At 33.6% G+C, this 24,249-nt stretch overlaps 1 protein-coding gene across 1 annotated transcript in view; it reads left to right on the plus strand.

Moving 5' to 3' along the window:
* PIK3CA (phosphatidylinositol-4,5-bisphosphate 3-kinase catalytic subunit alpha) overlaps positions 1-22,174 on the plus strand; it is a 108,206-nt gene extending 86,032 nt beyond the window's left edge. The window contains 12 exon segments of the mRNA XM_024755104.1: positions 3,111-3,235; positions 4,135-4,216; positions 4,805-4,969; positions 5,187-5,290; positions 6,688-6,859; positions 9,014-9,120; positions 9,610-9,731; positions 10,565-10,643; positions 13,808-13,978; positions 14,590-14,707; positions 15,105-15,256; positions 16,068-22,174. Coding sequence (XP_024610872.1) covers positions 3,111-3,235; positions 4,135-4,216; positions 4,805-4,969; positions 5,187-5,290; positions 6,688-6,859; positions 9,014-9,120; positions 9,610-9,731; positions 10,565-10,643; positions 13,808-13,978; positions 14,590-14,707; positions 15,105-15,256; positions 16,068-16,338 — 1,668 coding nt within the window. The 3' untranslated portion in view covers positions 16,339-22,174.
* The last annotated feature ends 2,075 nt before the right edge of the window (positions 22,175-24,249 follow it).

Genomic DNA, 24,249 nt, shown 5'->3' on the forward strand with positions numbered 1-24,249 from the left:
GATGTGGTGTGCGGGCTCAGTAGTTGTGGCACACAGGCTTAGTTGCTCCACGGCATGTGGGATCTTCCCGGACCAGTGCTCGAACCTGTGTCCCCTGCATTGGCAGGCAGATTCATAACCACTGCACCACCAGGGAAGTCCCTGTTTTTTTTTATAATAGAATAAAACTGACTCTTTCAGTTACCTTTGGATCTATTGAAAACTTTTATAACTCTTAGAAACAATAATAGGATCTTAATTTTCCAATATCTTAAAACATTTTACTATTTCATCATTATTCATTAATTAATTCCAACTATGCTAAAAAAAAGACTAAAATAGTATAAAAATATAAAAGGATAAAATAGCCTAGAAGGATGATACAGTAGTGAGATAAATCATCACTAGTACATCATCCTTCAGTCTTCTCATTGCATAGCCCAGTGTTTTGTATCATCTTTCCAGATGTATAAAGAAGTCTACAAACACCATCTTTGTAGTGTTTTGTTGCTGTTATTTTTTAGGCTTTAATTGAACACTGTTAATAATTCAGAATTTTTCCCTTTCCACTGATAATGCCGAAGAGAAGAAAATTGACAGAGGAAAATATTTCATAATTATTAGCAAATCAGAGTATGAATACAAAGAGACAGATAATAGCACTTTAAAGCAAAGTTTCTCAGCCTTGACATTGCTGACATTTGGGGCCAAAAACTCCTTTGTTATAGGGGCTGTTGTGTGCATTACAGGATGTTTAGCAGCATCCCTGGCCTCCACCCTCTAGATGCCAGCACCACCACTGCCACAAGCTGTGATGATCAAAAATGTGTCCAAACAGTATCAGAGGTTCCTCTTAGAAGGGACAGAATCACCCCAGTTGAGAACCACTATTCCAGGCTTGAATGATGATGTTAAAATTGATCATGTAAGTGAAATATCAGATGACAATATCCTAGATGAATTTTTCTCAAACTCAGGAAATGATGAGTGAACAGTATATCTCCAAGGACAAAAAATGACTAACATCAGTTAGTCATTCTGCAGGAATGACTTTATCACACAGTATTTCTTAACAAGAACCCAGCCCACACCTCATCTTTTTCAGTATTCTTTCCATCTTTTATGATGTTGTGCATCAGAATTTACTTAGTAAGTAAATAAATGCTGCAGGCAGTTATGTATAAAAATGACTGGAAGGAAAAAGGTGATGTAGAAATTTTTTAAATCCTTGGATTGATTATTCTGATATCCGTAAGTATAAAAAATAGAAATGTTTTGCAGTTATGAAGCAAAGAAGATGGTTTCCTTTCTTCAATAAAATTATGAGTCATCAAAGTTTTCAAAAGTATTTTGACAATGCAAGTGTGAGAAGAAAAACCAGAAGTAATGATAAACTAGAACTTACTAGATATGTATTTGAAATCTGGAATCAGTATTCACAAGATGGATATATTCAGGCTCACACATGACAGTTGATGAGCAAGTTTGTTGCATTCAACGTATGTTGCCCGTTTTGGATTATAAATTTGGTTTTACTGTGTTTATATTCTTATTAAGATGTCTAATAAAATTGTTTTTCACCATCACTTTATTCTTCTTTAAATTATTTTGTATTAAAAATATAAACAAAAATCAGTAAGTAAAAGAACTAAGAGTCCATTGGAACCCAGATGATAAGTTCTAATGACTACTTTTTCTGATGAGTTGAGGGTTAAGTATTCTCTTACCTGGACTATTGCAGTAGCCTCCTAACTGGTCTCCTGCTTTCCCCAAAGCAACCAGAATAATATTTATAAAAGGTAAATCAAGTAATAGTATTCATCCTTTAAATAGCTTCGCTAAAAGTAAAATCCAGACCTTTTACCCTGACCTGCAAATTTTACGTGCTCTGAACATGACCTCCTGTCACTCCTCTCCCTCATCTACTGGACTTCAGACGCCCTGGTCTTCTTCCTGTTCCTCCTTCACACCAAACTCATTCTTTACTTGGGGCACTTTCACTGTTTCCTTCATCTGCAGTAGTCTTTCCCTGGTCTTAGTGTGGCTGGTTCTTTCTTGTCATTTGGATCACAAATTAATACTACCTTCTCAAAGGCCATTCCTGAACACCCAGTCTAAAGTAGCCACTCAGTCCTTCTCTGTCACAGCACCCAGAGTATCTTATCTATATCTACTCCAGTATTTTTATTTGTTCATTTAATTTCCCACTGTAATAGAGGCTCTGTTAATACAGGGTGTTTACTATTTTCTGAGCCCAACAGTAAGAACAGGACAAGGTACACAGTACATGTATTAATAAAGATTTGTTGAGTGAATATGTGCCAGTAATATTTCTTTATGCTGTTGGATAAATTAACAATATTTAAATGTATAAAAACCAAGTAGCATGGATGTCTGCTTTCATTTTTAGCCAATCGGAATATGTGTAACTCATCCTAAGGGGTGTGTGTTTTGCATGATACATTAATATGCATTCATAATTATTCACTATGCGGTTAATACATTTGTATTTAAAGGGAATAAATATATTACCTGGAATATTGGAATTACACCAAAAGTTATGGTATTTTCTTTTTCGTTTCCAAACATTCAATGTGCAGTGTTTTAATGTGGATGGGTTTTTTTTCTCCTTTTTTCCCTTATTTTTACTTTTAAAATTAGAAAGCCTTGCAAGTGATTATAAGGATATTTTCAGGGAAGGATTATGAAAGAATTTATATTTTTATTTTATTATTTTACTTTTTAATTTTCTCTCTTATTCCAGAAACATTAGCAGATTAGTTAATAGGATACTAGGAAGGGTCCTCATCAGGAAGAGAAGTAAATTGTTCACTACCACCCCCTAGTATCCAAATCTAGCCTTATCCCTGACTGATTTTGGCACTTAACTGTTCTTTGTTTGGTGGTAATGTTAGCCAAGTAAATTATTGGATTTGTTCCACAAATAACTGTCTTAAGTTTGTTCTCCCCATCCCTGAAAATAAAGTCTTGCAATGAGAATAAACTGTTCTTTAACAGTTAATAAGCAATGTAAAGTTTATTGAAAATTAATTTTCTTTTTTTGCAGATCACTCATGAATCGAGGGGGGTATGGCAAAGAAAATTATATAAGATATTACTTTATTTTACAGAGTAACAGACTAGCTAGAGACAATGAATTAAGAGAAAATGATAAAGAACAGCTCCGAGCAATTTGTACACGAGATCCTCTATCTGAAATCACTGAGCAAGAGAAAGATTTTCTGTGGAGCCACAGGTAAGTGCTAAGATAGAGAGTCTCTGTTCCTTCTATTTCAGAAGAAAGAACTGACTTTGGCTGATCTTGCCATGCTTCTGCCATTACCTATTAGAGTAAATAAAACGTAATTTACATGATTTTAAATTACAAACATTATCCTTTTTTGAACTGTGGGTATCAATCAGTATTTCTAGAAAATCATGCTGCATTGGTAATAACCTTGCAGATTGAAGGCTTTTTTAAAATTCTGAATCCTTAACATGACATTTTTTAGGATTTGTTTTTTTGGTTTGTTTTCAAATAAAATTTAAGATCCAGAAAAAAAAAAAAAAACCTTAGTTTTAGATCAATTTAGTTGTGATTTAATTGGTCTAGATATTTTCATTTTTAGGAGTTCCTTCCATTTTTCATTTTTTCTTACACTTCCTTAAAGTAATACTGTAATGCCTTATTTTCACTTCTAAAGAAATTATCCTGCAACTTGGTAAGTGTACCCTGGTTTATTTAAATAAGGCAGTTGCAGTGCATTCTGCAGAAAGTTCATTTAAATATAAATTTTGTCCAGTGACCACAGTAGAAGTGGTAACTCTTCTCATGGTTCATGCCGAATAAGTAGATGAGTAATAGGAGCTATATAGTGTTATAACATAAATTCATAATTTTCCCTAAGTACCTGTCCTCCATTTGGGTTTTCCTTTAGTCTTCCATGCCATTATAACTGTATCTATGTACATATATGTGCAGCTATAGTGTTAAACACAGGTTTGTTTTGATTTTAAAGAAGGCTAGTAATGGTAAGAAGTTTTAAAAGTGTTTGGAACTTCTTAAAGATTGCATAGTCACAAATTTAGACATCTAGGCCTTTTGAATAATATGTAAGAATTTTTGTTTTGTTTTGTTTTGTCTTTTCCACACAGACACTATTGTGTAACTATCCCTGAAATTCTACCCAAATTGCTTCTGTCTGTTAAATGGAATTCTAGAGATGAAGTAGCTCAGGTAAATGCATGTTTGAGATTACTGAATAACTGTTGCACAAATTTGGTATGTCATTCAAATTGTTTTTTCTCAGAAAGTCTGTATAAGTATAAGAAATGAAATAGACTATGTTTTAAATTAATTAATAATGATAATACAGATGGTCCTCGACTTACCATGGTTCACCTTAAGATATTATTACTTTACAATGGTGAGAAAGTGAGATGCATTCAGTAGAAACTATACTTCAAATTTCAAATTTTGATCTTTTCTCAGGCTAGCAATATGTGGTAAAATAGTCTCTCCTGATACTGGGCAGCAGTAGCAAGCCACAGCTCCCAGTCAGCCGGATGATCGTGAGGGTAAACAGCCAGTATCCTTACAACTATTCTGTACCCATACAGCCATTCTCCTTTTCACTTTCAGTACAGTGTTCAACAAATTGCATGGGATATTCAACACTTTATTATAAAATAGGCTTTGTGTTAAATGATTTTGCCCAGCTGTGGGCTAAAGTAAGTGTTCTGAGCATGTTTAAAGTAGTCTAGGCTAAGTTATGATGTTCAGTAGATTATGTGTATTATGATCTATTATCTCACTCATACACAGATGTACTGCTTGGTAAAAGATTGGCCTCCAATCAAACCTGAACAGGCTATGGAGCTACTGGACTGCAATTACCCAGATCCTATGGTTCGAGGTTTTGCTGTTCGATGCTTAGAAAAATATTTAACAGATGACAAACTTTCTCAGTACCTAATTCAGCTAGTACAGGTAAAATAGAAAAATAATGTTTTATTCTAAATCCATGCACCTTCCAACACCTACTGTATTAGCTGGGTTTATGCACTTTTAAAAGTCAGTTTTATTACCAGTAGTATCTATTTTCTTCCTAAAAAATTTTTCTTTAAATCCAACCATGCAGAAACTGACCTTGATTGATGTAGAGTTGTTTTTATTTTTGTTTGTTTGTTTGTTTTTAATCACATAGGTCCTAAAATATGAACAGTATTTGGATAACCTACTTGTGAGGTTTTTACTCAAAAAAGCATTGACTAATCAAAGGATTGGGCACTTTTTCTTTTGGCATTTAAAGTAAGTCAAATTATTTTCCCATTTAATTCTTTATATATATATTACTTGTATTCTCAGTTGATGTATAAATATGTATTGCTTATATACTGTTGTTTTTGTTTGTCTAGAAGAGTTTTCCATACTGAAAGTATATTGTACCAGTGATGAACTTCCCTCAGCCTTTTCTCTTTAACATTAAGTAAGCAGTAAAATTAAAACTAAATTTTATACAAGAATGAGAGCTGAAATATTTTTAAAGATTTTGATTCTACTTTAAGCAAAGTAAAATTTGCTAGGTCCAGATTAATGTTGCAATTGATTTCACCATATGTGTGGATTAAGATATCCCCCCACCCCCAAAAAACCTTGCCTTGGAATTCAGAACAATAATGACAAAAATCCCAAGTTTCTTACTAGAAAATAAGCTAATTAAGAATAAAAAATATTTTGCAGAATATGCTATATCTAATACACAAAGTGAGAGGTCATAAACCATGCACTTTTTTATAAATTTAGAAACAGATTTGTAATTAACATGATTTTTAAAATTTTAAAATAAATTTAAAATGGAATCTAGAAACTAGGTTTAAAATAACTTAAATTCAGGGACTTCCCTGGTGGCACAGTGATTAAGAATCCGCCTGCCAATGCAGGGGACACCAGTTCGATCCCTGCTCCGGGAAGATCCCACATGCCATGCAGCAGCTAAGCCTGTGTGCCACAACTACTGAGCCTGCGCTCTAGAGCCCGAGAGCCCTCGTGCCACAACTACTGAACTCTCGTGCCACAACTACTGAAACCCATGCGTTTAGAGCCCGTGCTCTGCAACAAGAGAAGCCACCTCAACAAGAAGCATGCCTACTGCAATGAAGAGTAGCCCCCGCTCTCCACAACTAGAGAAAGCCTGTGCACAGCAACAAAGACCCAATGCAGCCAAAAATAAATAAATAAAATAAATGTAAGAGTAACTTAAATTCAGACACAGTACAGAAAAGGGACATGTATGCCAGAAGAGTCAAATAGTGTTCACTGAGCTCTTCACTCCCTCTCTATTCATTGTATTATTTTTGTGCCTAATTTCCTTTTTTCTTGTTTATGTATTTTGTGCTAAGATTAGTAAATGAAAAGTAGTTTGAAATAAACCTAAAATCTAGTTTTTTTTTAGTTTATATTTCCAGGAACTACCTGAAACTCTTAATTGTTTTGCTTCTAAATGATAGGTTTTAAATGATTTAAAACCTATCATTCGTTAGTATGATTGTATTAGTTAGTATTAGTTACATGATTATATCATTTTTTGAATTTAGAAAATGGGTTTCTTAAAAAAGGTTATGTGTATACTCATTAAAATCAATCTCTCTCTCTCTCTCTCTCTCTCTCTCCCTCTCTCTCCCCCCTCCCCCCCACTGACCTTTTAGATCTGAGATGCACAATAAAACAGTTAGTCAGAGGTTTGGCCTGCTTTTGGAGTCCTATTGCCGTGCATGTGGGATGTATTTGAAGCACCTGAATAGGCAGGTTGAGGCTATGGAAAAGCTCATTAACTTAACTGACATTCTCAAACAAGAGAAGAAGGATGAAACACAAAAGGTATGTGACTCTTCAGTTTGTTTTTCAGACTCCTTCATTTCAGTGGGGCAGGGTTATTTGAGAGCCCAGTATATATGCAGATCATGGGCCTTAGAATTAGGCAGATTAAGATTTGGGTCCAAGCAATGTAATGTTAGACACATTATTTAGTCTCTTGAGATTCATTTTCCTCATCTGTAAAATGGGAATAATACTTTCCTCATAGGGTTGATGTGAGAATTAAATCATACAAGATATGCAAAGCACCTCTCATAGTCCCTAGAACATGGGAGGTGCCCAGTAAATGTTAGTTCCCTCCTCTTTCCCTTCATTTCTCTTTTATATAGCCCTAAGTCTTTTTTTAAAATTTTTTTATTGAAGTATAGTTGATTTACAATATTGTGCTAATCTCTGCTGTATACCAAAGTGACTCAGTTATATATATTCTTTTTTTATATTCTTTTCCATTATGGTTTATCACAGGATATTGAACATAGTTCCCGTGCTATACATTAGGATCTTGTTGTTTAGCCCTAAGTCTTTTTTTTGGCTGTGTTGGGTCTTTGTTGCTGCGCACGGGCTTTCTCTAGTTGTGGCGAGCAGGGGCTACTCTTAGTTGTGGTGTGTGGGCTTCTCATTGCAGTGGCTTCTCCTGTTGCGGAGCATGGGCTCTAGGCACGCAGGCTCAGTAGTTGTGGCTCGCGAGCTCTAGAGTGCAGGCTCAGTAGTCGTGGCACATGGGCTTAGTTGCACCGCGGCATGTGGGATCTTTCTGGACCAGGGCTCGAACCTGTGACCCTTGCATTGGCAGGCAGATTCTTAACCACTGCGCTACCAGGGAAGTCCCAGCCCTAAGTCTTAAAAATGATTTTTCCTTACTCTGTGTCATTTCTTTTCTTTTAATAATGACCCTGAAAATGAGTGGAAAGAAATTAGTTTCTATATTTCTAAGTTTAAAATGGACTCTTAGTCACACAGTAAATATATCACACACTTGAGTCACCTGCAGTCTTGCTTAGTGTACCTGAGAAACATGAAATATAAAGGTTTTCATGACCTTTTCCTACTCCTTATCCTTTATTCAGTCCAACACACCCTACAGTAAAAAGTGAGATCATTCCTCACCTCTAGTGAAATGAAAAAAGAAAATCCCAGTTTATTAGTGAGTCCCCAAAGGACAGGCAATGTAAATTAGTAGTACTGAATACAGTTTTTCAACATTTTCATTAATGTTGCTTGAAGAAAAAAACAACTTTAAAAGAAAGTTACTGTATTAATCTAAATGTCATACAGTATGTGACTGAGTTGATTTTATTGAAATTGTGGTATGTAAGTTCAAATATAGGTTATTAGAAAATAATTGTTTCTGCTGCTGGAATTGTGAGCAAGAAGAAATTAGACTGCTTTGAAATAATAAAATTTATTATATTGTAACTAAGGTAAGAAAAAAGAAATTAGATATTAGTTAAATTTGTAAATAATAAGCATTTCTTCTAAAGTGAAGTTTTCATATCACAGATTGGCTGTGATACAGTGGATTAAAAAAGGATGTTTCTTTCCACTTATGTACTAGAACCTTGAGTATAGTATGAGACTTTTCCCAACAATTTCTTTTAGACTCACTAGACCTTTTTTATTGAACAGAGAATGTGGTGTTTTCTGAAAAGCTTAAAAGTAAGGTTATTAAGCTAATGTGATATCTCCACAGTTTTTCCTCTAGAACAAAGGTCAGCGAACTTTTTCTTAAAAAGCTAGATAGTAAATATTTTAGACTTGGTAGGCCATGCAGTTTGTTGTAACTACTCAGCTCTGCTATTCTAGTGTGAAAGCACCAGTATCTAAGTGAATGGGCATGACTATATTCCAAGGCAATTTGACTTACAAAAACTGGCGACTGACTTACAAGCCATAGTTGACCAAGCCCTGCTCTAGAGCCAGAACACTGCGTCTGTCAGCATGCAGAGCTTTTGTCGCAGGAAGGTGCATAGTACTGTCTCTCTCACCTCTCTGAGTTGTGCAGCTCTGTGTTATAGAAACCCTTCTAATTAGAATGCAGCCAATCCAGGATATGGATTCAAAGACTACACAGTAATGAGGTTCCAGTGTATAAAAGATTAGCAGTTAGTTTTACCTTTATCAAATTAACTTCTAACCATGATTATGCTCATTTATCAGGTACAGATGAAATTTTTAGTTGAGCAAATGCGGCGACCAGATTTCATGGATGCTCTACAGGGCTTTCTGTCGCCTCTAAACCCTGCTCATCAGCTGGGAAATCTCAGGTAAGGTACTTTATTGGAAGTTTTACTGATACATTTAAACAAGTACTTTCTCTGGAGAAAGTCTTGAAAAAGTCAAAATGTCATTGTGTTCAATAATATATGCTTGTCTCTCCCCTTTTCCTACCCTGCAAAATAAGAGTAGTAAAATTTTCTTAAGTTCAGACCTGCATTTATTCAGAATGAGTTTTTACTACTTTAATAATAGAATTTAAAACTTTTTATGGCCAGAATTTCTGGTATCATTGGATAAGAAATGGAATGTAATATCTGTAAAACAAATGAGATGTCCCTATATTTGTGGAAAATTCACATTCCATTTATAAGAAATTTTTAAGCTTAATATGTATTTTTTCTTTATACTACCTCAGAAATTAATTCATAAATAAAACTGAGGAGAAAGTTTAAAATTGTTATAACACTTCAAAAAGCTGTATAGTATATATATTTTTAAATAAATTGAGGCTAGTAAATTTTTCAACTATTTTAAAGGCTTGAAGAGTGTCGAATTATGTCCTCTGCAAAAAGGCCACTGTGGTTGAATTGGGAGAACCCAGACATCATGTCAGAATTACTCTTTCAGAACAATGAGATCATCTTTAAAAATGGGGATGGTAAGGAAGAATATTAATGGACTTATGATGCATGAATTTAGTTATATTTTTATACACAGGATATTCATGAACCCTGAAGATTATTGAAAGCCATTTAAGGAATATGCATGTGGTAAAATATATAATATTAAGCAAATGTCTTAACCTTTAGAATATGTATTTATAATTATTGAAAAGGAAGGAAGTACTAGGTTTAGAATCAGAAGGCCTGAAAATCATTTTGTTCAGCTGTGTATCCATTCACTCCATAAATATTTGACATGCTAGGCCCTGAAGTTGTAAGAATACACAAAACAGAATCCCTGTGCTCTTATAGAGTTTACAGTCTAGCAGGGAAAAGAGACATTAAACAAATAACTACAAAAACAAAATTACAACCCTGGTACAAAGGAAAAGTGTAGTCTGCTAAGGAATCATAAAAGAAGGTCCTAATTTATTTGGAGAACAGGCTGTGGGGGGATACATATTTATATACTAAACAAATGTATCATTGATGGGTTTTCATTAGGAAATGACCTTTCAGCACTGAATTCTGTTAATCCAAATATTTTAATATAAACATGTTCAAGTTTAAGGATTCAGAAAAATAAGTAATTTAAATATTTTAATTTTTTTGTGAAATACATGCCACGTTATCCTACATTGTTATACATATGTGTTTATGCAGATACTTTAGAAATGGGTTAAAGACTAAGATTATTGCTTCCTTACAGATTATTTTGAAGAGCAAACATAGTTCTGTATATTTTCTGTTTGAAAACATTGTGATGATGTGATTCTCAAATTTGTGCTTGTGGCATTAAGTGTTGGTATACATATTCTTTGAATTTCAGATTTACGACAAGATATGCTAACACTTCAGATTATTCGTATTATGGAAAATATATGGCAAAATCAAGGTCTTGATCTTCGGTAGGTAACCAATAAGACAACATGTAGGCTGAAAGTTATCCTGAAAAAGTAAACCATTAGTAAATTTTAATTGTAAAATATATTAATTATAAACAATATAGAGGCATATACCTATAAATAAATGTATGGAGTAATAATTAACACTAGTTGATTACACTGTGGTACTTTCTATTTGTACTCTTCTTCCTTGGCTTAGAATAGCTAATGAGATTCAGCTAGGTAAGAAGAGCTATCTCCAATAAGCTGATAAAGACTCTGCAACTGGTCACTAACAATCTTTCCTTGGTATCTGCAGGGGATTGGTTCCAGGACCCCCGCCAATGCCAGAGTCCATGGATGCTCAAGTCCCTTATATAAAATGGCATAGTATTTGCATATAAGCTGTGCACATCCTTCTGTATACTTTGTCATCTCTAGGTTACTTATAATGCCTAGTGCAATGTAAAGGCTATGTAAATAGTTGCCAGGGCACAGCAAATTCAAGTTTTTCTTTTTGGAACTTTCTGGATATTTTTCCCCAAATATTTTCCATCTGCAGTTGGTTGAATCCGAGTATCCAGAATCCTCAGTTATAGAGGGCCAACTGTATTTAGGAGCAGGACATAGGAGACAAGAGACACAAAAGGCCCCATTTTTTATTCAGAAGTTAAAGAGTTTAAAAGAAGGTTTCTTTCATTATATAAGTTTTCTAATTCTAAAACTTTATAAATTCTCTAATCTTGAGTCAGTTTTTCAGCAAAATTTATGAAAGCAACTAATCTTAAAGTTTTTGCCATTTTGTTGGTTTCTGCCCAACCTTCCCAGTTATCAGCATCATCTCCAAGTTTTCTATCCTGCCACATCTTCTCCTAGTCATTTTTGTGTCTAATATTTTATCCTTCTTTTACTTGTCCCTTTGCAAATTCAGGCAAAGTCCACCCTCTTCAAAAGTACTTTTGTCTGTAACTCTGGTAATTACAATATTTAATTGTAAATTAGTAGCTATGCAAAAAAGCATCTAAAGTTAAATGAGCTAGATCGTTGGAAGGTAAGTTGTATCTTTGGAAAGTTGTTACGTTTTTTAACTTAGTAAATTTAAATTAAAATTTTTATAAAGTTTAATATCTTTAATAATAAGCTTGTAGGACTATGTAACGCTTTAAACTATGAGCATGTTCAACAGTAATAAAATTAAGAGAAAATGCTCAGGAGTACCACCTTAAGAAATTCCTTTATTTACCAGAGCAGATAGAAGAAAAGATTCCACAAGGAAAATGGTCAAAAGGGTAGGAAGACCAGAGTAAGTGATTCACAGAACCCAGAAAAGGGGAGAGATTCACAAACAGTTTACAGTATCAGGTGCTTCAGGAGTTATAAGAACTATGAAAAAGGCCTTGGATTTGATGATTCATGATTAGCTTTAAGAAGAGTTGAGTCAGTAGAGTGATAGAAACTAAGCTACAAGGAATTAAGTGAGAAAATAAAAATAAGTTTAGACTGTTACTTTTTTAGGAATTTAGGAAGTAAAGGAAAGGTGGAAAGAATGGACAGTAGCATATGAGAACAGGAGAGCAAGAAAAACCATACTTCAGTACTTATGTGCCAATGGGCATATTAGGTGCTTTTTTTTCATTGTCTCTTTAAATCCTCCCATCTCTACCCTTGACTACATGTCCTTTTTAATATTACATGTGATGAATGGGAAATACCCATAAAGCACTTCAACTGCACACCAAAGTATGGTTGTATCAAGGAAAAATCATTGGTGGGTTATTTGAGTTGTGGGCTAAACTAACTGCTTTTATCATGGAACATCATTTTTACTTAAAGAATAACTAACAGACAGGCTATGATTATTCAGACATGGATATTTGGTAAACATTTTCTTGAAAATGAACAATATGAGACTCTTCAGGGAGAACAACTGACAGTATTTGTTGTCAAAAATCAAATTTAAGCTTTCAAGTAAAAATTAGAATTTTGAAAACCTTGTATCTACTGCTCTGAGCCTCCCCCAAATTAAAGAATTTTCTGATGAGATCAGTGATAATGTTAACAATTGTGATTTTTTTTAGTTGGTATAATGAAAAGGCGATCAACATTTGGAAGATCTCCATAACTCAGTGAACTAATATCTTCCAAATGACCAATATAGGATATTATAAAGTCATATAAGGGTAGAAATTCCATTCAGAGGCAAGATAAACAAATGGGTCTTCATGTAACAGAGTATGAAAAGTTTACTGTTATGGTTTCACATTCCACATTGCAACTTAAGAAACTATCTCTTGTCAAGTTTTGGAACAGTAGGAAAGAAAAATATGTACAATTATCTGAAAAAGGCTATTACTCCCTTTTCCAAATACATATCTGTGCGAGGCCAGATTTTCTTCATATGCTTCGGTCAAAACATTGCATTAGATTGGATACAAAAGCATTCATGAGAAGCCAGCTGCATACTATTAAGCCAGACATTAAAGAAATTTGAAAAAATGGGAAACAGTGTCACTCTTCTAAGTTTTTTTTTGTTTGTTTTTAGGGTTTTTGTTTTGTAAAAGATAGTATTTTTTATGTAAATGAGTATAAATATTACTTTAAATGAATTGAATATTTTAATTTTAAAATTTTCTCCATTTTAATGTCTAATGTCAATAGATATAACCCACATAAATAAAAGCTCTTTGGTATCCTTGATAATTTTTAAGAGTTTAAAGGAGTCCTGAAACCAAAAACTTGAGAACTGCTCCCCTAAGGTATTGTTTAGATGTCAGTTAAACATCTTTAAATTCACCCATTATTTTTAAAGTCATAAATGTTTGTAAACTTTGAAGAGCCACAATAATTTTCTTCATGCTTTTCTCATATACAATTAAATGCTTTCACAGTTGGAGGTTATAATAAATGATGGCAGATAATTTGATTTTTCTAGGAATATTTGTCATGTTGTAATAAAAGAAAAGTAAAACTAGGTTAAAGGAGTAAAGGTCATGCATGAAAAATTTGCAAATAGAATATTCCTGTACTAGCCTTGCTATTTTAGGGAGCACCCTTCGAGTTGCTACATGGAATGATGCTTGATTCATGAATCTCCTAATAAAACCAATTAGATCTTCACATTAAAAAAAGATAAAATATTTGCTGTTTTAAAATCCCATCATTTAACTGCAGTCTTGTTCCTTTTTCAGAATGTTACCTTATGGTTGTCTGTCCATTGGTGACTGTGTGGGACTTATTGAGGTGGTGAGAAATTCTCACACTATTATGCAAATTCAGTGTAAAGGAGGCCTGAAAGGTGCCCTGCAGTTCAACAGCCACACACTACATCAGTGGCTCAAAGACAAGAACAAGGGAGAAATGTGAGTTTATTATTCTTTTCTTTCTATGCTAGTAGAAGTTTGTATCTGATAGACAAGATTTTTAATGGTTGTGTATATTTCTCTGAGTTAGACCAGAAAAGAAAAAAAAAAAAAACTGTATTTACATTGGAAAAAGATATGTTCAACCTTTGAAACATTTGAGATTATTGAGTTTAAATGATCAGAATTGCTTATAATTTGGTGAAATCCTGTACATTCACCTTAAAAATCTAAAATGTGTTTTTCTTAATGCTTATTCTTTTTTTAAAAGTTAAGGTTAAATTAATTAAAATTAAAAATTTTACTCCTAATTCATTGTTAAAATGATTAGAAAAAATTTATTTTAATGACATAAGTATTTTTTCACTATAATAAGAATTATGCTTTGGTCAGAGAATATCTAGAAATTTTCTTAGAAACCTTTGAACACTTGAGAATCCCAGAGTTCCTCAGATCTTCAAACATAATTACTTCCTCCCCCTAATGTCAGTGATTGTTTTCATTGTTTTAATACAGACTTTACTAAAAGACTATGACCATCTTTTCCCAGTTTGGACTGGATCATTCTGTATTTCCATACTAACTCAAAGGTGTTTATTTATTCTTTGTAGATATGATGCAGCCATCGATCTATTTACACGTTCATGTGCTGGATATTGTGTTGCTACCTTCATTTTGGGAATTGGAGATCGTCACAATAGTAACATCATGGTTAAAGATGATGGACAAGTAATAGCTTCCTCTTTTAAATGTGTCAACATTCTTTTTTTTAAATTTTTTTTACTTATTTATTTGGCTGCACTGGGTCTTAGTTGTGGCATGCGGGATCTTCGTTGCGGCATGTGGGATCTTTTAGTTGCGGCATGCAGGATCTTCAGTTGCGGCATGTGGGATCCTTTAGTTGTGGCATGCAGGATCTTTAGTTGCAGCATAAGGGATCTTTTAGTTGTGGCATGTGGGATCTAGTTCCTTGACCAGGGATCGAACCCGAGTCCCCTGCATTAGGAGCACAGAGTCTTAGCCACTGGACCACCAGGGAAGTCCCTCGACATTCTTAAATTTACTAATTCAGGACATTGTATTTCTGCATTTGTCAAACTATAACATAATTTCTTATTTTTGAAAGCTGTTTCATATAGATTTTGGACACTTTTTGGATCACAAGAAGAAAAAATTTGGTTATAAACGAGAGCGTGTGCCATTTGTTTTGACACAAGATTTCTTAATAGTGATTAGTAAAGGAGCCCAAGAATGCACAAAGACAAGAGAATTTGAGAGGTAAGTTCAAGACATCAAAAGCACAAAATAAAGAATTCTTGCTGCTCTACCAAAACAATCGATATTTTTCAAGCAATTTAAAAATAAATGTTTTATTAACATTGTAGCATAAACTGGATATTTTAATGTGTTTATTTTTATTTATTTATTGTGTAATGCTGTGAAGGAAATGGAAAGAAAAACCAGTTTAATTTATTGAGTTAGTTAAGGCCTAAAAAGAAAGTGATCCTTAAACTTCATAGTACATTAAAAGTTTTTGTTCACTGCCGTTTAAAAATTGGATTCCACCTTCTCTTTATTAACAAATCATGTATAGTGCTTCAAACAACACTTTTTAGTCATACAATCTGAGGAATTCAGTCAACCATCAATACCATGTTTATTCATAATTTTTCTTAGCCACCATATGGGGTATCATTAGTCTATCTTAAACCTTAAAGTACTTTTAAATACCTTTTATAAAATTCTCTTTTATCTATAACTCAGTCCTGGCCCTAACCTAATCCCTAGAGGCTTTAGTATGGACCAGTTCATACATTTAATAAGTCCTTATTAAATTGCTAATGTGCCAGGCATTCTTTTAGGGGCTGATGATAGAGCAGTAAACAAAGTGCTTATGGACTCACAGAGTTCACATTCTGGTGTCAGGTAAAGGGAATAGAAAGTGTTGGTAAGAGGAGTAGGGAGAAGAATGCTGTATTTTATAGTTTTGTCCAAGAAGGCCTCTCTAACTTTGTGACATTTGAGCAGAGACCCAAAGGTATTAACACGTTTTACTCCATACTAACCAAACTGTTCTTATTACTTGTAGGTTTCAGGAGATGTGTTACAAGGCTTATCTAGCTATTCGGCAGCATGCCAATCTCTTCATAAATCTTTTCTCAATGATGCTTGGCTCTGGAATGCCAGAACTACAGTCTTTTGATGATATTGCATACATTCGAAAGACCCTAGCTTTAGATAAAACTGAGCAGGAGGCTTTGGAATATTTCATGAAACAAATGAATGATGCACATCATGGTGGCTGGACAACAAAAATGGATTGGATCTTCCACACAATTAAGCAGCATGCTTTGAACTGAAATGATTAAGAAACTGAAAGCTCAGTATCTGGATTCTATACTGCACTGTTAATAACTGTCAACAGGCAAAGACTGATTGCATAGGAATTGCACAATCCATGAACAGCATTAGAATTTACAACAGGAACAGAAATAAAATACTATATAATTTAAATAATGTAAACGCAAACAGGGTTCGATAGCACTAAAATAGTTCATTTCAAAATTAAGCTTTAGAATAATGCGCAATTTCATGTTATGCCTTAAGTCCAAAAAAGGTAAACTTTAAAGATTGTTTGTATCTTTTTTTAAAAAACAAAACAAAACAAAAAAAAACCCAAAATATATAGAAATGATGGAGAAGGAAAAAGAATGATGTTCTTTTTTTGTCTTGCAAATGTTTTATGTTTTGAAATGTGGACACAACAAAATCTATTATTGCATTAGGTCCAAGTAAACTGGAGTTTGATGTTAAATTACACTAAGATTGGAAAATAATGAAATTTTTTATTTTTCCATTGCTGTTCAATTTATAGTTTGAAGTGGGTTTTTGACTCCTTGTTTGATGAAGAAAAATGCTTGGGGTGTAAGGGACTCTTGAGATTTCATCAGAGACTTTTCCTTTTTAATAAATCAAACCTTTTGATGATTTGGGGTCTTATCTGCAAAGTTTGGGAAGCAGTCACAAATGAGACCTGTTATAAGGTGGTGTTTTGGGGTTTTTTTTCTGGACAGTATTTACAAGAATCTGATTCTTATTTCCCAGGGAAATTCTGGGCTCCCACAAAGTAAATAATCATCATAGAGAAAGAACGAGCAGGAATAATTCTTGCTCCAGAATTGTACAGTATTCACCTTAGATTTTTTTTCTCCTTTTGCAATGAATTGAATACATTTTTCATGCATGTTTTCCAGAAAATAGAAGTGAGTATTAATGTTATTAAAAAGATTATTTTTTTTATTAAAGGCTATTTATATTATAGAAACTATCATTAATATATATTCTTTATTTACATGATCTGTCCCATAGTCATGCATTGTTTTGCACCCCAAATTTTTTATTGTTTGTAGCAGCATGGTCAGCTTTTCTCTTGATCTGTGGGTGAGGCTCAGGCACTATCCCATTTATACCAATGACTAGTGTATAACTACTTAAGGAAAACAGGTGAAAGTTCCTCCTCTTTCCTTTTATTTTCTTCTGTTTTCACTTGAATCCCCCATCTTCCATCCTCTTTTATAGTTGAGAATGCCTCAACCATATGAAATTAGTTACCAAAATTAACACAATTTAGACTATCTTCCTGATTGCTTAACCCCTCTAGCAAGGTATGTTCATGAATAATACTTTATAATAGGGGGAATAGAAACCATGAACTTTTTACCTTTTTAGCCTATTTATTCAGTATCTCCATAATAAAATTAGGGCCTTAAACCATCTTAAGATCATGTCCCATTTCCGAGTTGTCAGGGCTCACTCTCCAACTTTATTAAATTGCATTTGAGCACAGGATACATTCTTAAACATTTTGAAAAACATTAACCCAAGATGTAGGGGCTAAGGCTAGTTATCACTCTACAATCTGATATTTTACTCAGTATTTCAAATGAATGATTAATGCCCTAGGACATAGCTTTAGCAAATGTCCAGGTGCCACACCAGAAAGAGTGCAATAATTTACTGACAGTTTTCTAGACTAGGCATATTATTGGAGTACAACTTTATGAAGACTGCACATTTTATACAGCATCACTTAAAAAATATTCATTTATGAAATCAGTTACCTATAGTAGAAGTCTTGAATAGTGAACGGGACTCTAATACAAATACTCTTAATATTTGACTATATTAGAACCCTTAAAGGGCATAATTACTGGAGATTTAGGTACCTCACTAAAGCATGTACATAATATTGCCAGCAAGAAAAATAAATTTGGGAACTTATTTAGGGAACTTACTTCCCTAAACTGTCTTAGAATAGTTAAGAAGAATTTAAACTTTGTTCTAAGCAGGAAACCAGATAGATTCTTTTGCAGATATAGATTTCATAACATTAAAATTTCATGATTAACAATTAGTGTCTTTTAGATTTATTCAGTTAATACATACTAACATCCCAGTATTTTCTATATCAGGGATTAATTACAGGAAAACTCAGTGAAATGGTACAGATCTGAAGCTTTGATGGTGGAAACTGAAGTTTTTAACAGAGAACTGTGTTTTACTGAGTGCCAAAAAAGCTTTGAGCTTCCTTGCACAAAGTTTATACAATTTTTGCATTTTTCACATCAGTCCAGATAGTTCCCCTTCCCCTAGGACCTCTCCACCATTAAAACACAAGCCACATAACTTTTATCATTTACGTTTATTTTTAGGTTATTACAACCAAATTAATTCCGTTTGAAGAAATGTAGACAAATTCTATAAAGAATATACATTAAATGAACTAGCTAAATGCAAAGTACATTTCAAACAAATCCAAGCAGAGTTTATGTAAACAACCTTAAAAATAAGGGAAAAGGGATAGGTAGTACTCAGAAGGCAAGGAACCAGAAATTGAATTAAATGCTACATGGGGTGACTAGGATATGTTTCAAGTCAGTGATAATATAGCTACTTCCAGGTACTTGAGTATCAGAGATCAATTCCAGTTGGTCAGTTTCTATGGCTGACCATCCTTGTCATTGAATGTGGTATAACTGAGCATTGGCTCAACAATTTCATTTGGTCACTTGAGCAATATTTCCTTCAATGACTATTTTGGAGAAAAGAAGAAAATCAGGTTTAAAGAAAATAAAACTAATTTAAACACATTCTAGCAAGAAATAATCAGCTATTTGAAAATCATGCTTTAACTTTTTATCATTTTCAGCTATATAAAATCATTTATTTTGAAGATTTTTAGAATGCTGTTAATTTAAAATCTGTTACTCATGTTGTGGAATTTGGTTTTTTTAAAAGATGTTTCTAATTGGGTTTTTTAAAGAAGAATGGAATTTGGTCACTATTTTACGATAGAACCTAAGCTTTTTGTGGTTCTTAGTGTCCTCTGTAAAACTTAGTGTCAAAGTAATCAACTTTGAGGTTTTTCCCTTCCAATCTGCTTTATATTACAAGCCCTTTAGGAAATGGGAACCTGGTGAATATACAATGAATTGTAAAATATTTTAATGTGTAACTTTTTCAACTGTGAAACTATGACTATTGGTTTTTTGAAGAAAACAGCTGCTGATAAAGTATTTTGTGTAAAGTGTAGTTCTTATTAATCAGGAAAATAATCAATTACTTGATTAGAATGTATATACCCTCTTGGATTTTATTTTAAATGGATTGGTGATTTTCAAATAGGTAAAACACAGTCCATCTGTATTTTTTTTCCATCAAAAATCTAGTGATTTGGCATTTATTAAAAAAATTATGAGCAGTCTATTTTAAAGGCACCATGGAAATTTCACAGTACATAAACTTGGGTTTCTTAATGATTTGTAAATCCATTTAATTCATATCATGACCAGTAGCTCATGCTTGCCAACTTTTGAAGAAATTTAATTTCCAGCATTATTTTAAAATCAGCAAGTTAACTTTTTCTGAATGTTATAAGTTCCTTTTGTTTCTATATCTGCACAAACTGCAGACCTGGGCTGGACCCACACATTCAAAATCCACCTTAAAAGTTGATTTTGATGTCCAAGACATCACTAAAATACTTCAGTTTAAAGACCATATGTGGTGTTATGGATTGTGGTGCTTCTACCATTTAAAAACAACTTTCATACTTCAGATGTTTTTGAGAAGAGGGGAATGTGGAGGGAGGAGTTGCTTGAATGAATTACATCCTTCATATCCATCCTGCTCAGATCGGGCACTAAGAGATGGCTGCAAGTTGTGAGAGTATATTGTGTGTATACCATGAGGGAATTAACTCTTCATCAAGGATGGGATTGTGAAGGCTGAACTATATAATTTAGCACTGATAGAATCCTCAGACAATATCAATAATTCTTGGTGACAGAATAATACAGCTGGGCTGTTTTTTAAAATATAAAGACAAACCATTTTTATTTTTAATTATTACATTAAAAATTATAAATGTATCTTATGTGCCATGGCCTGGGAAGCCTTTTTTCTTTTCTCTTCAAAATTATTTTCACTTTCTGAAAAGAATATAGTGTTTAGCTCAAGATAACTCTGGTCCTGATAAAATTGGATGGGTAACTCTACCTCAGAAGGTTAATAAGGAAAAAAAATAGATGAGTCAATAATTCAGTACTTCCGGCTCTGATACGACAGAAATTTGCAGGGCACTGTATTTTAGATTTATAAAGTCAGAGTTGGCATGCCTTGTTTTTAATGGCATTGGAGACATTAAGAAAAAATTTGTGTTAAAATTTAATCTTTGCTCCAACCATTAGGAAAAGGCAGTAGTGCCAGGAGGTTCATGGTACTGGCTTCTTGAATTCGGCATTTGAAATTAGTTTTGTTTTCTTTATTATTAGTGAAATTGGTGTGTGTATATTTGCAGACATTTCTATTTGTATACGCAGTGCTTGCTAGCCCTAGTCAAGAGGTATTCTTTATAAAAGGTGTAAACATCAAGGTTCTAAAATTCAGAAGAGTTTAAAATTGATTAGGAGTTTCCCAAGTTGGGATGTTAGTTTTTAAACAAGCTTATTTCCTTCAAGTACTCCACTTGAGTAAGGTTTTGCACTTTTTATCAATGCAGCGCCATTCCTTTTGCTTGGTTTTAGATATGTTCATATTTCAGCCATGCTAGTTAGCATAAAGTGATAGATACGAGCCATAAGAAAATCTTACGACTTAATTTTTACACAACTACATTTAAGAGTTTTAGCAGGGAAGAAAAAAGTAAAATCAGTCCACTGTACATATTAGTGTAGTTTGGTAGCTGATTTTCACACCAACAGTAGACTCCAGTCCTCATGTTGGTAAGTATGGGGAGTGTAATGCATTTTGTAAGCATTAAATTAAGTTTATGAATCTATCTAAAACATTATTTAATCTCTCACTACAATAATTTTGTGGTTATGCTAAGAGCCATGTATACTTTTAGGTGATTCTTTTGTTAATCCTTCTAGGATAGCAAGGAGGCAGAAAACCTTCACTGTTTTATTATTTTCTCAGAATATCTTTAATAAGACTAAACTCCTTAATTCTAGTATAAATTTCCAAATGTGGTCACTATCCACTGATTTCATAAGAAAAATCCTCTTATCAGATTTATGTTCCTAAGAGTACTGGACAGCTTGGCCTTCATCTGATTTGTAGAAATGTTTTTGGCTATGGAACCAAAGTTTCTAATGCAGTTAATGGTTTCAATGTGACTCAGTCCTCAGACTTTATTGGATTGAATAAAATCTAAAGGAATGTATGCTTTTAGAACATAACATCTTGGGAGTGCGGCACTACCAAAATTAGAGTACTGATACATCAACTGTTGACTTTGGAAGCTTCAAAAAGGAGTTCCCATCACCCTCTTTAGCCCGATTTATCGTAGCAAATCTATTTCACTATATTTTGTCATTCAATGAGTTGGAGTCCTGTGGTATACTGCATTAGTTAGGAGGAAAATGTTTTTAAATGTTCTTTTAATGATGGCCCAAAAAGTATTTGACACAGCAAGTGCATGTGTTATTGTACTGAGAATATAGAATAATACAGTGTCACTAAATTTAAGACCTCTCCCCAGTCTTGCTGTTCCTGGCAAGAAGTTTGGCCTGTGACTGCACTTACTGTTTATGCTCATCAGAAACTGTCAATGTCTGCTTTACTTTAACTTTGCAGTCTGTAACGTCACGCTGTTTATTAAAAAAAATATTACTTTGACTTGTGTCCAAACAATCCTTAGTGTACTATATGTTAAACAAAAAAACTGTGATAATTATATTTTGCCATTTCTTTTTAATACTTAACAGCACACCAGTGTTGCTAATAATCAAAATTTAGCTGAATTTGAGTTCTTGTCAATAATGACTAAGTATAGTTGACTAAAAACCTGAAACTATTATGCCTTAAAAGCCAATTTTTCTGTCCCAGTAAAGTGATGAATATTAGAGAAATACCTGTTTAAATATTAACTTCCTTTAAGCATGAAGAATTATGTGCTTGTATTTTAAGCAGAAATATATGTGTACACATACATGTATGAATGTGTTTCTATGTGTGGACAGACTTTTTCCAAAGTCAGTTGATGACTAGAACCTAAAAGTGAAGTTCAGCTAGAAGCAAACTGGTTTTGCATTCAGCTATCATAAACCTTGCAAAAGGTAAGTCTGGGCTTTTCTTGGACCAGTAATTCATATGGGCATTGATATTTAGTACTTCTAAGCAATTCACAGCAAATAATTGCTAAAATTTTGTTTATTTTCCAAATGGTTAGAGTGACTTTGAGTTAACATTGTTGTAAACTGACTTTGTTCTTCAAGCATAATGTCTCTCCTGAGATGGACCAAGTAGCCACTAAATAAATGGAAAATTATAGTATTTGAAACACTTTAGGTTTCACACTTTCATGCACTTCAGGTTTCAGACTGTTTTGAATTTGTTAGAAGAAAAATCCAAAGAACTGCATATTGTTAGATGGGTGTCAAACTTACTAAGAAATGGAATAGATATGTGCCCTTAATTTAAGAAATCTAGAGAATCTCAATTTGCAGAATGATTTAAAGTGTGTATGCATACATATATTTTATTATGGGGAAGTCTTTGGCATACAAAATAATTTATTATGACCTTTTAAACATCATGTTCTGGACCTTAAATGCATATGATATTTAGCCAAGAGAAGGTGGGGAGGAATCCTTTCCTGCAGCTCCCTACCCCAGCCCCTATACCCAGCTGTCCAACAAAAGGTACCAAGACCGCTTGAATTTATTTTTAATAAGAATTGTGTATACTTAAGGTTTACAATATGAGGATTTGATATACATAGTGAAATGATTGCTACAGTCAAGCCAATTAACGTATCATCTCCTCACATAGTTACCTTTTGTGTGTGTGCGTGATGAGAGCACCTAAACTCTATTCTCTTAGCAAATTTCCAGTATTCGATACAGTATTATTAACTATAGTCATCATGCTGTACATTAGATCTCGAGATTTATTCATCTTATAACAAAGTTTGTACCCTTTAACCAACATCTCCCCAATTTCCCCCACCTCCCCGCCCCTGGTAACCAGCATTCTGCTCTCTGCTTTCTATGTATTTGACTTTTTTAGATTCTACATATAAGTGAAATGCAGTTTTTTCTTTTCTGTGTCTGAATTATTTTACTTAGCACAAGCCCTCCAGGTTCATCCATGTTGTTGCAAATGGCAGGATCTCCTTTTTTTTAAGGCTGAAAAATATTCCATTGCATGTATTTATACACACACACACACACACACACACATATATACATATATATATATATCACAATTTATTCATCTGTTGATGGACACTTAGGTTGTTTCCATATCTTGGCTCTTGTGAATAGAGCTGCAGTGAACATGGGAATGCAGATATTTCTTGGAGATCCTGATTTCATTTCCTTTGGGTATATACCCAGAAGAGGGATAAGGCTGACTGAAAACTGAAACTTAGCAAAAGTTTTGTTATCTACTAACAAACATTTTTGAGCACCTCTGCTACGTACCAGAAACTAAGCTAGGTGTTTTACATACTCTTCCTTGTTTCTTCCCTAAAAATAACCTCATGAAAGAAGAGATCATCCCCATTTTATAGATAAGAGTGGCTCAAACAGTTCAGCTGAATTGCCCAAGGATACATATCTGAAAAGTTGTAATTATGGCCTACAAATTCAAAAAAATTGTACTTTGAGATACATGTTCTCGCCATTATTCCACACTAGAAAGAGGAGAAAACACCAAAATTGTTCACTGCTGGTGAAGTCAATAGTGCTCGGTTATTCATTTTA

This window comes from Neophocaena asiaeorientalis, unplaced genomic scaffold, assembly GCF_003031525.2.
Source record: "Neophocaena asiaeorientalis asiaeorientalis breed wild unplaced genomic scaffold, Neophocaena_asiaeorientalis_V1.1 scaffold188, whole genome shotgun sequence".
In the NCBI taxonomy this organism is placed as follows: Eukaryota; Metazoa; Chordata; class Mammalia; order Artiodactyla; family Phocoenidae; genus Neophocaena; species Neophocaena asiaeorientalis.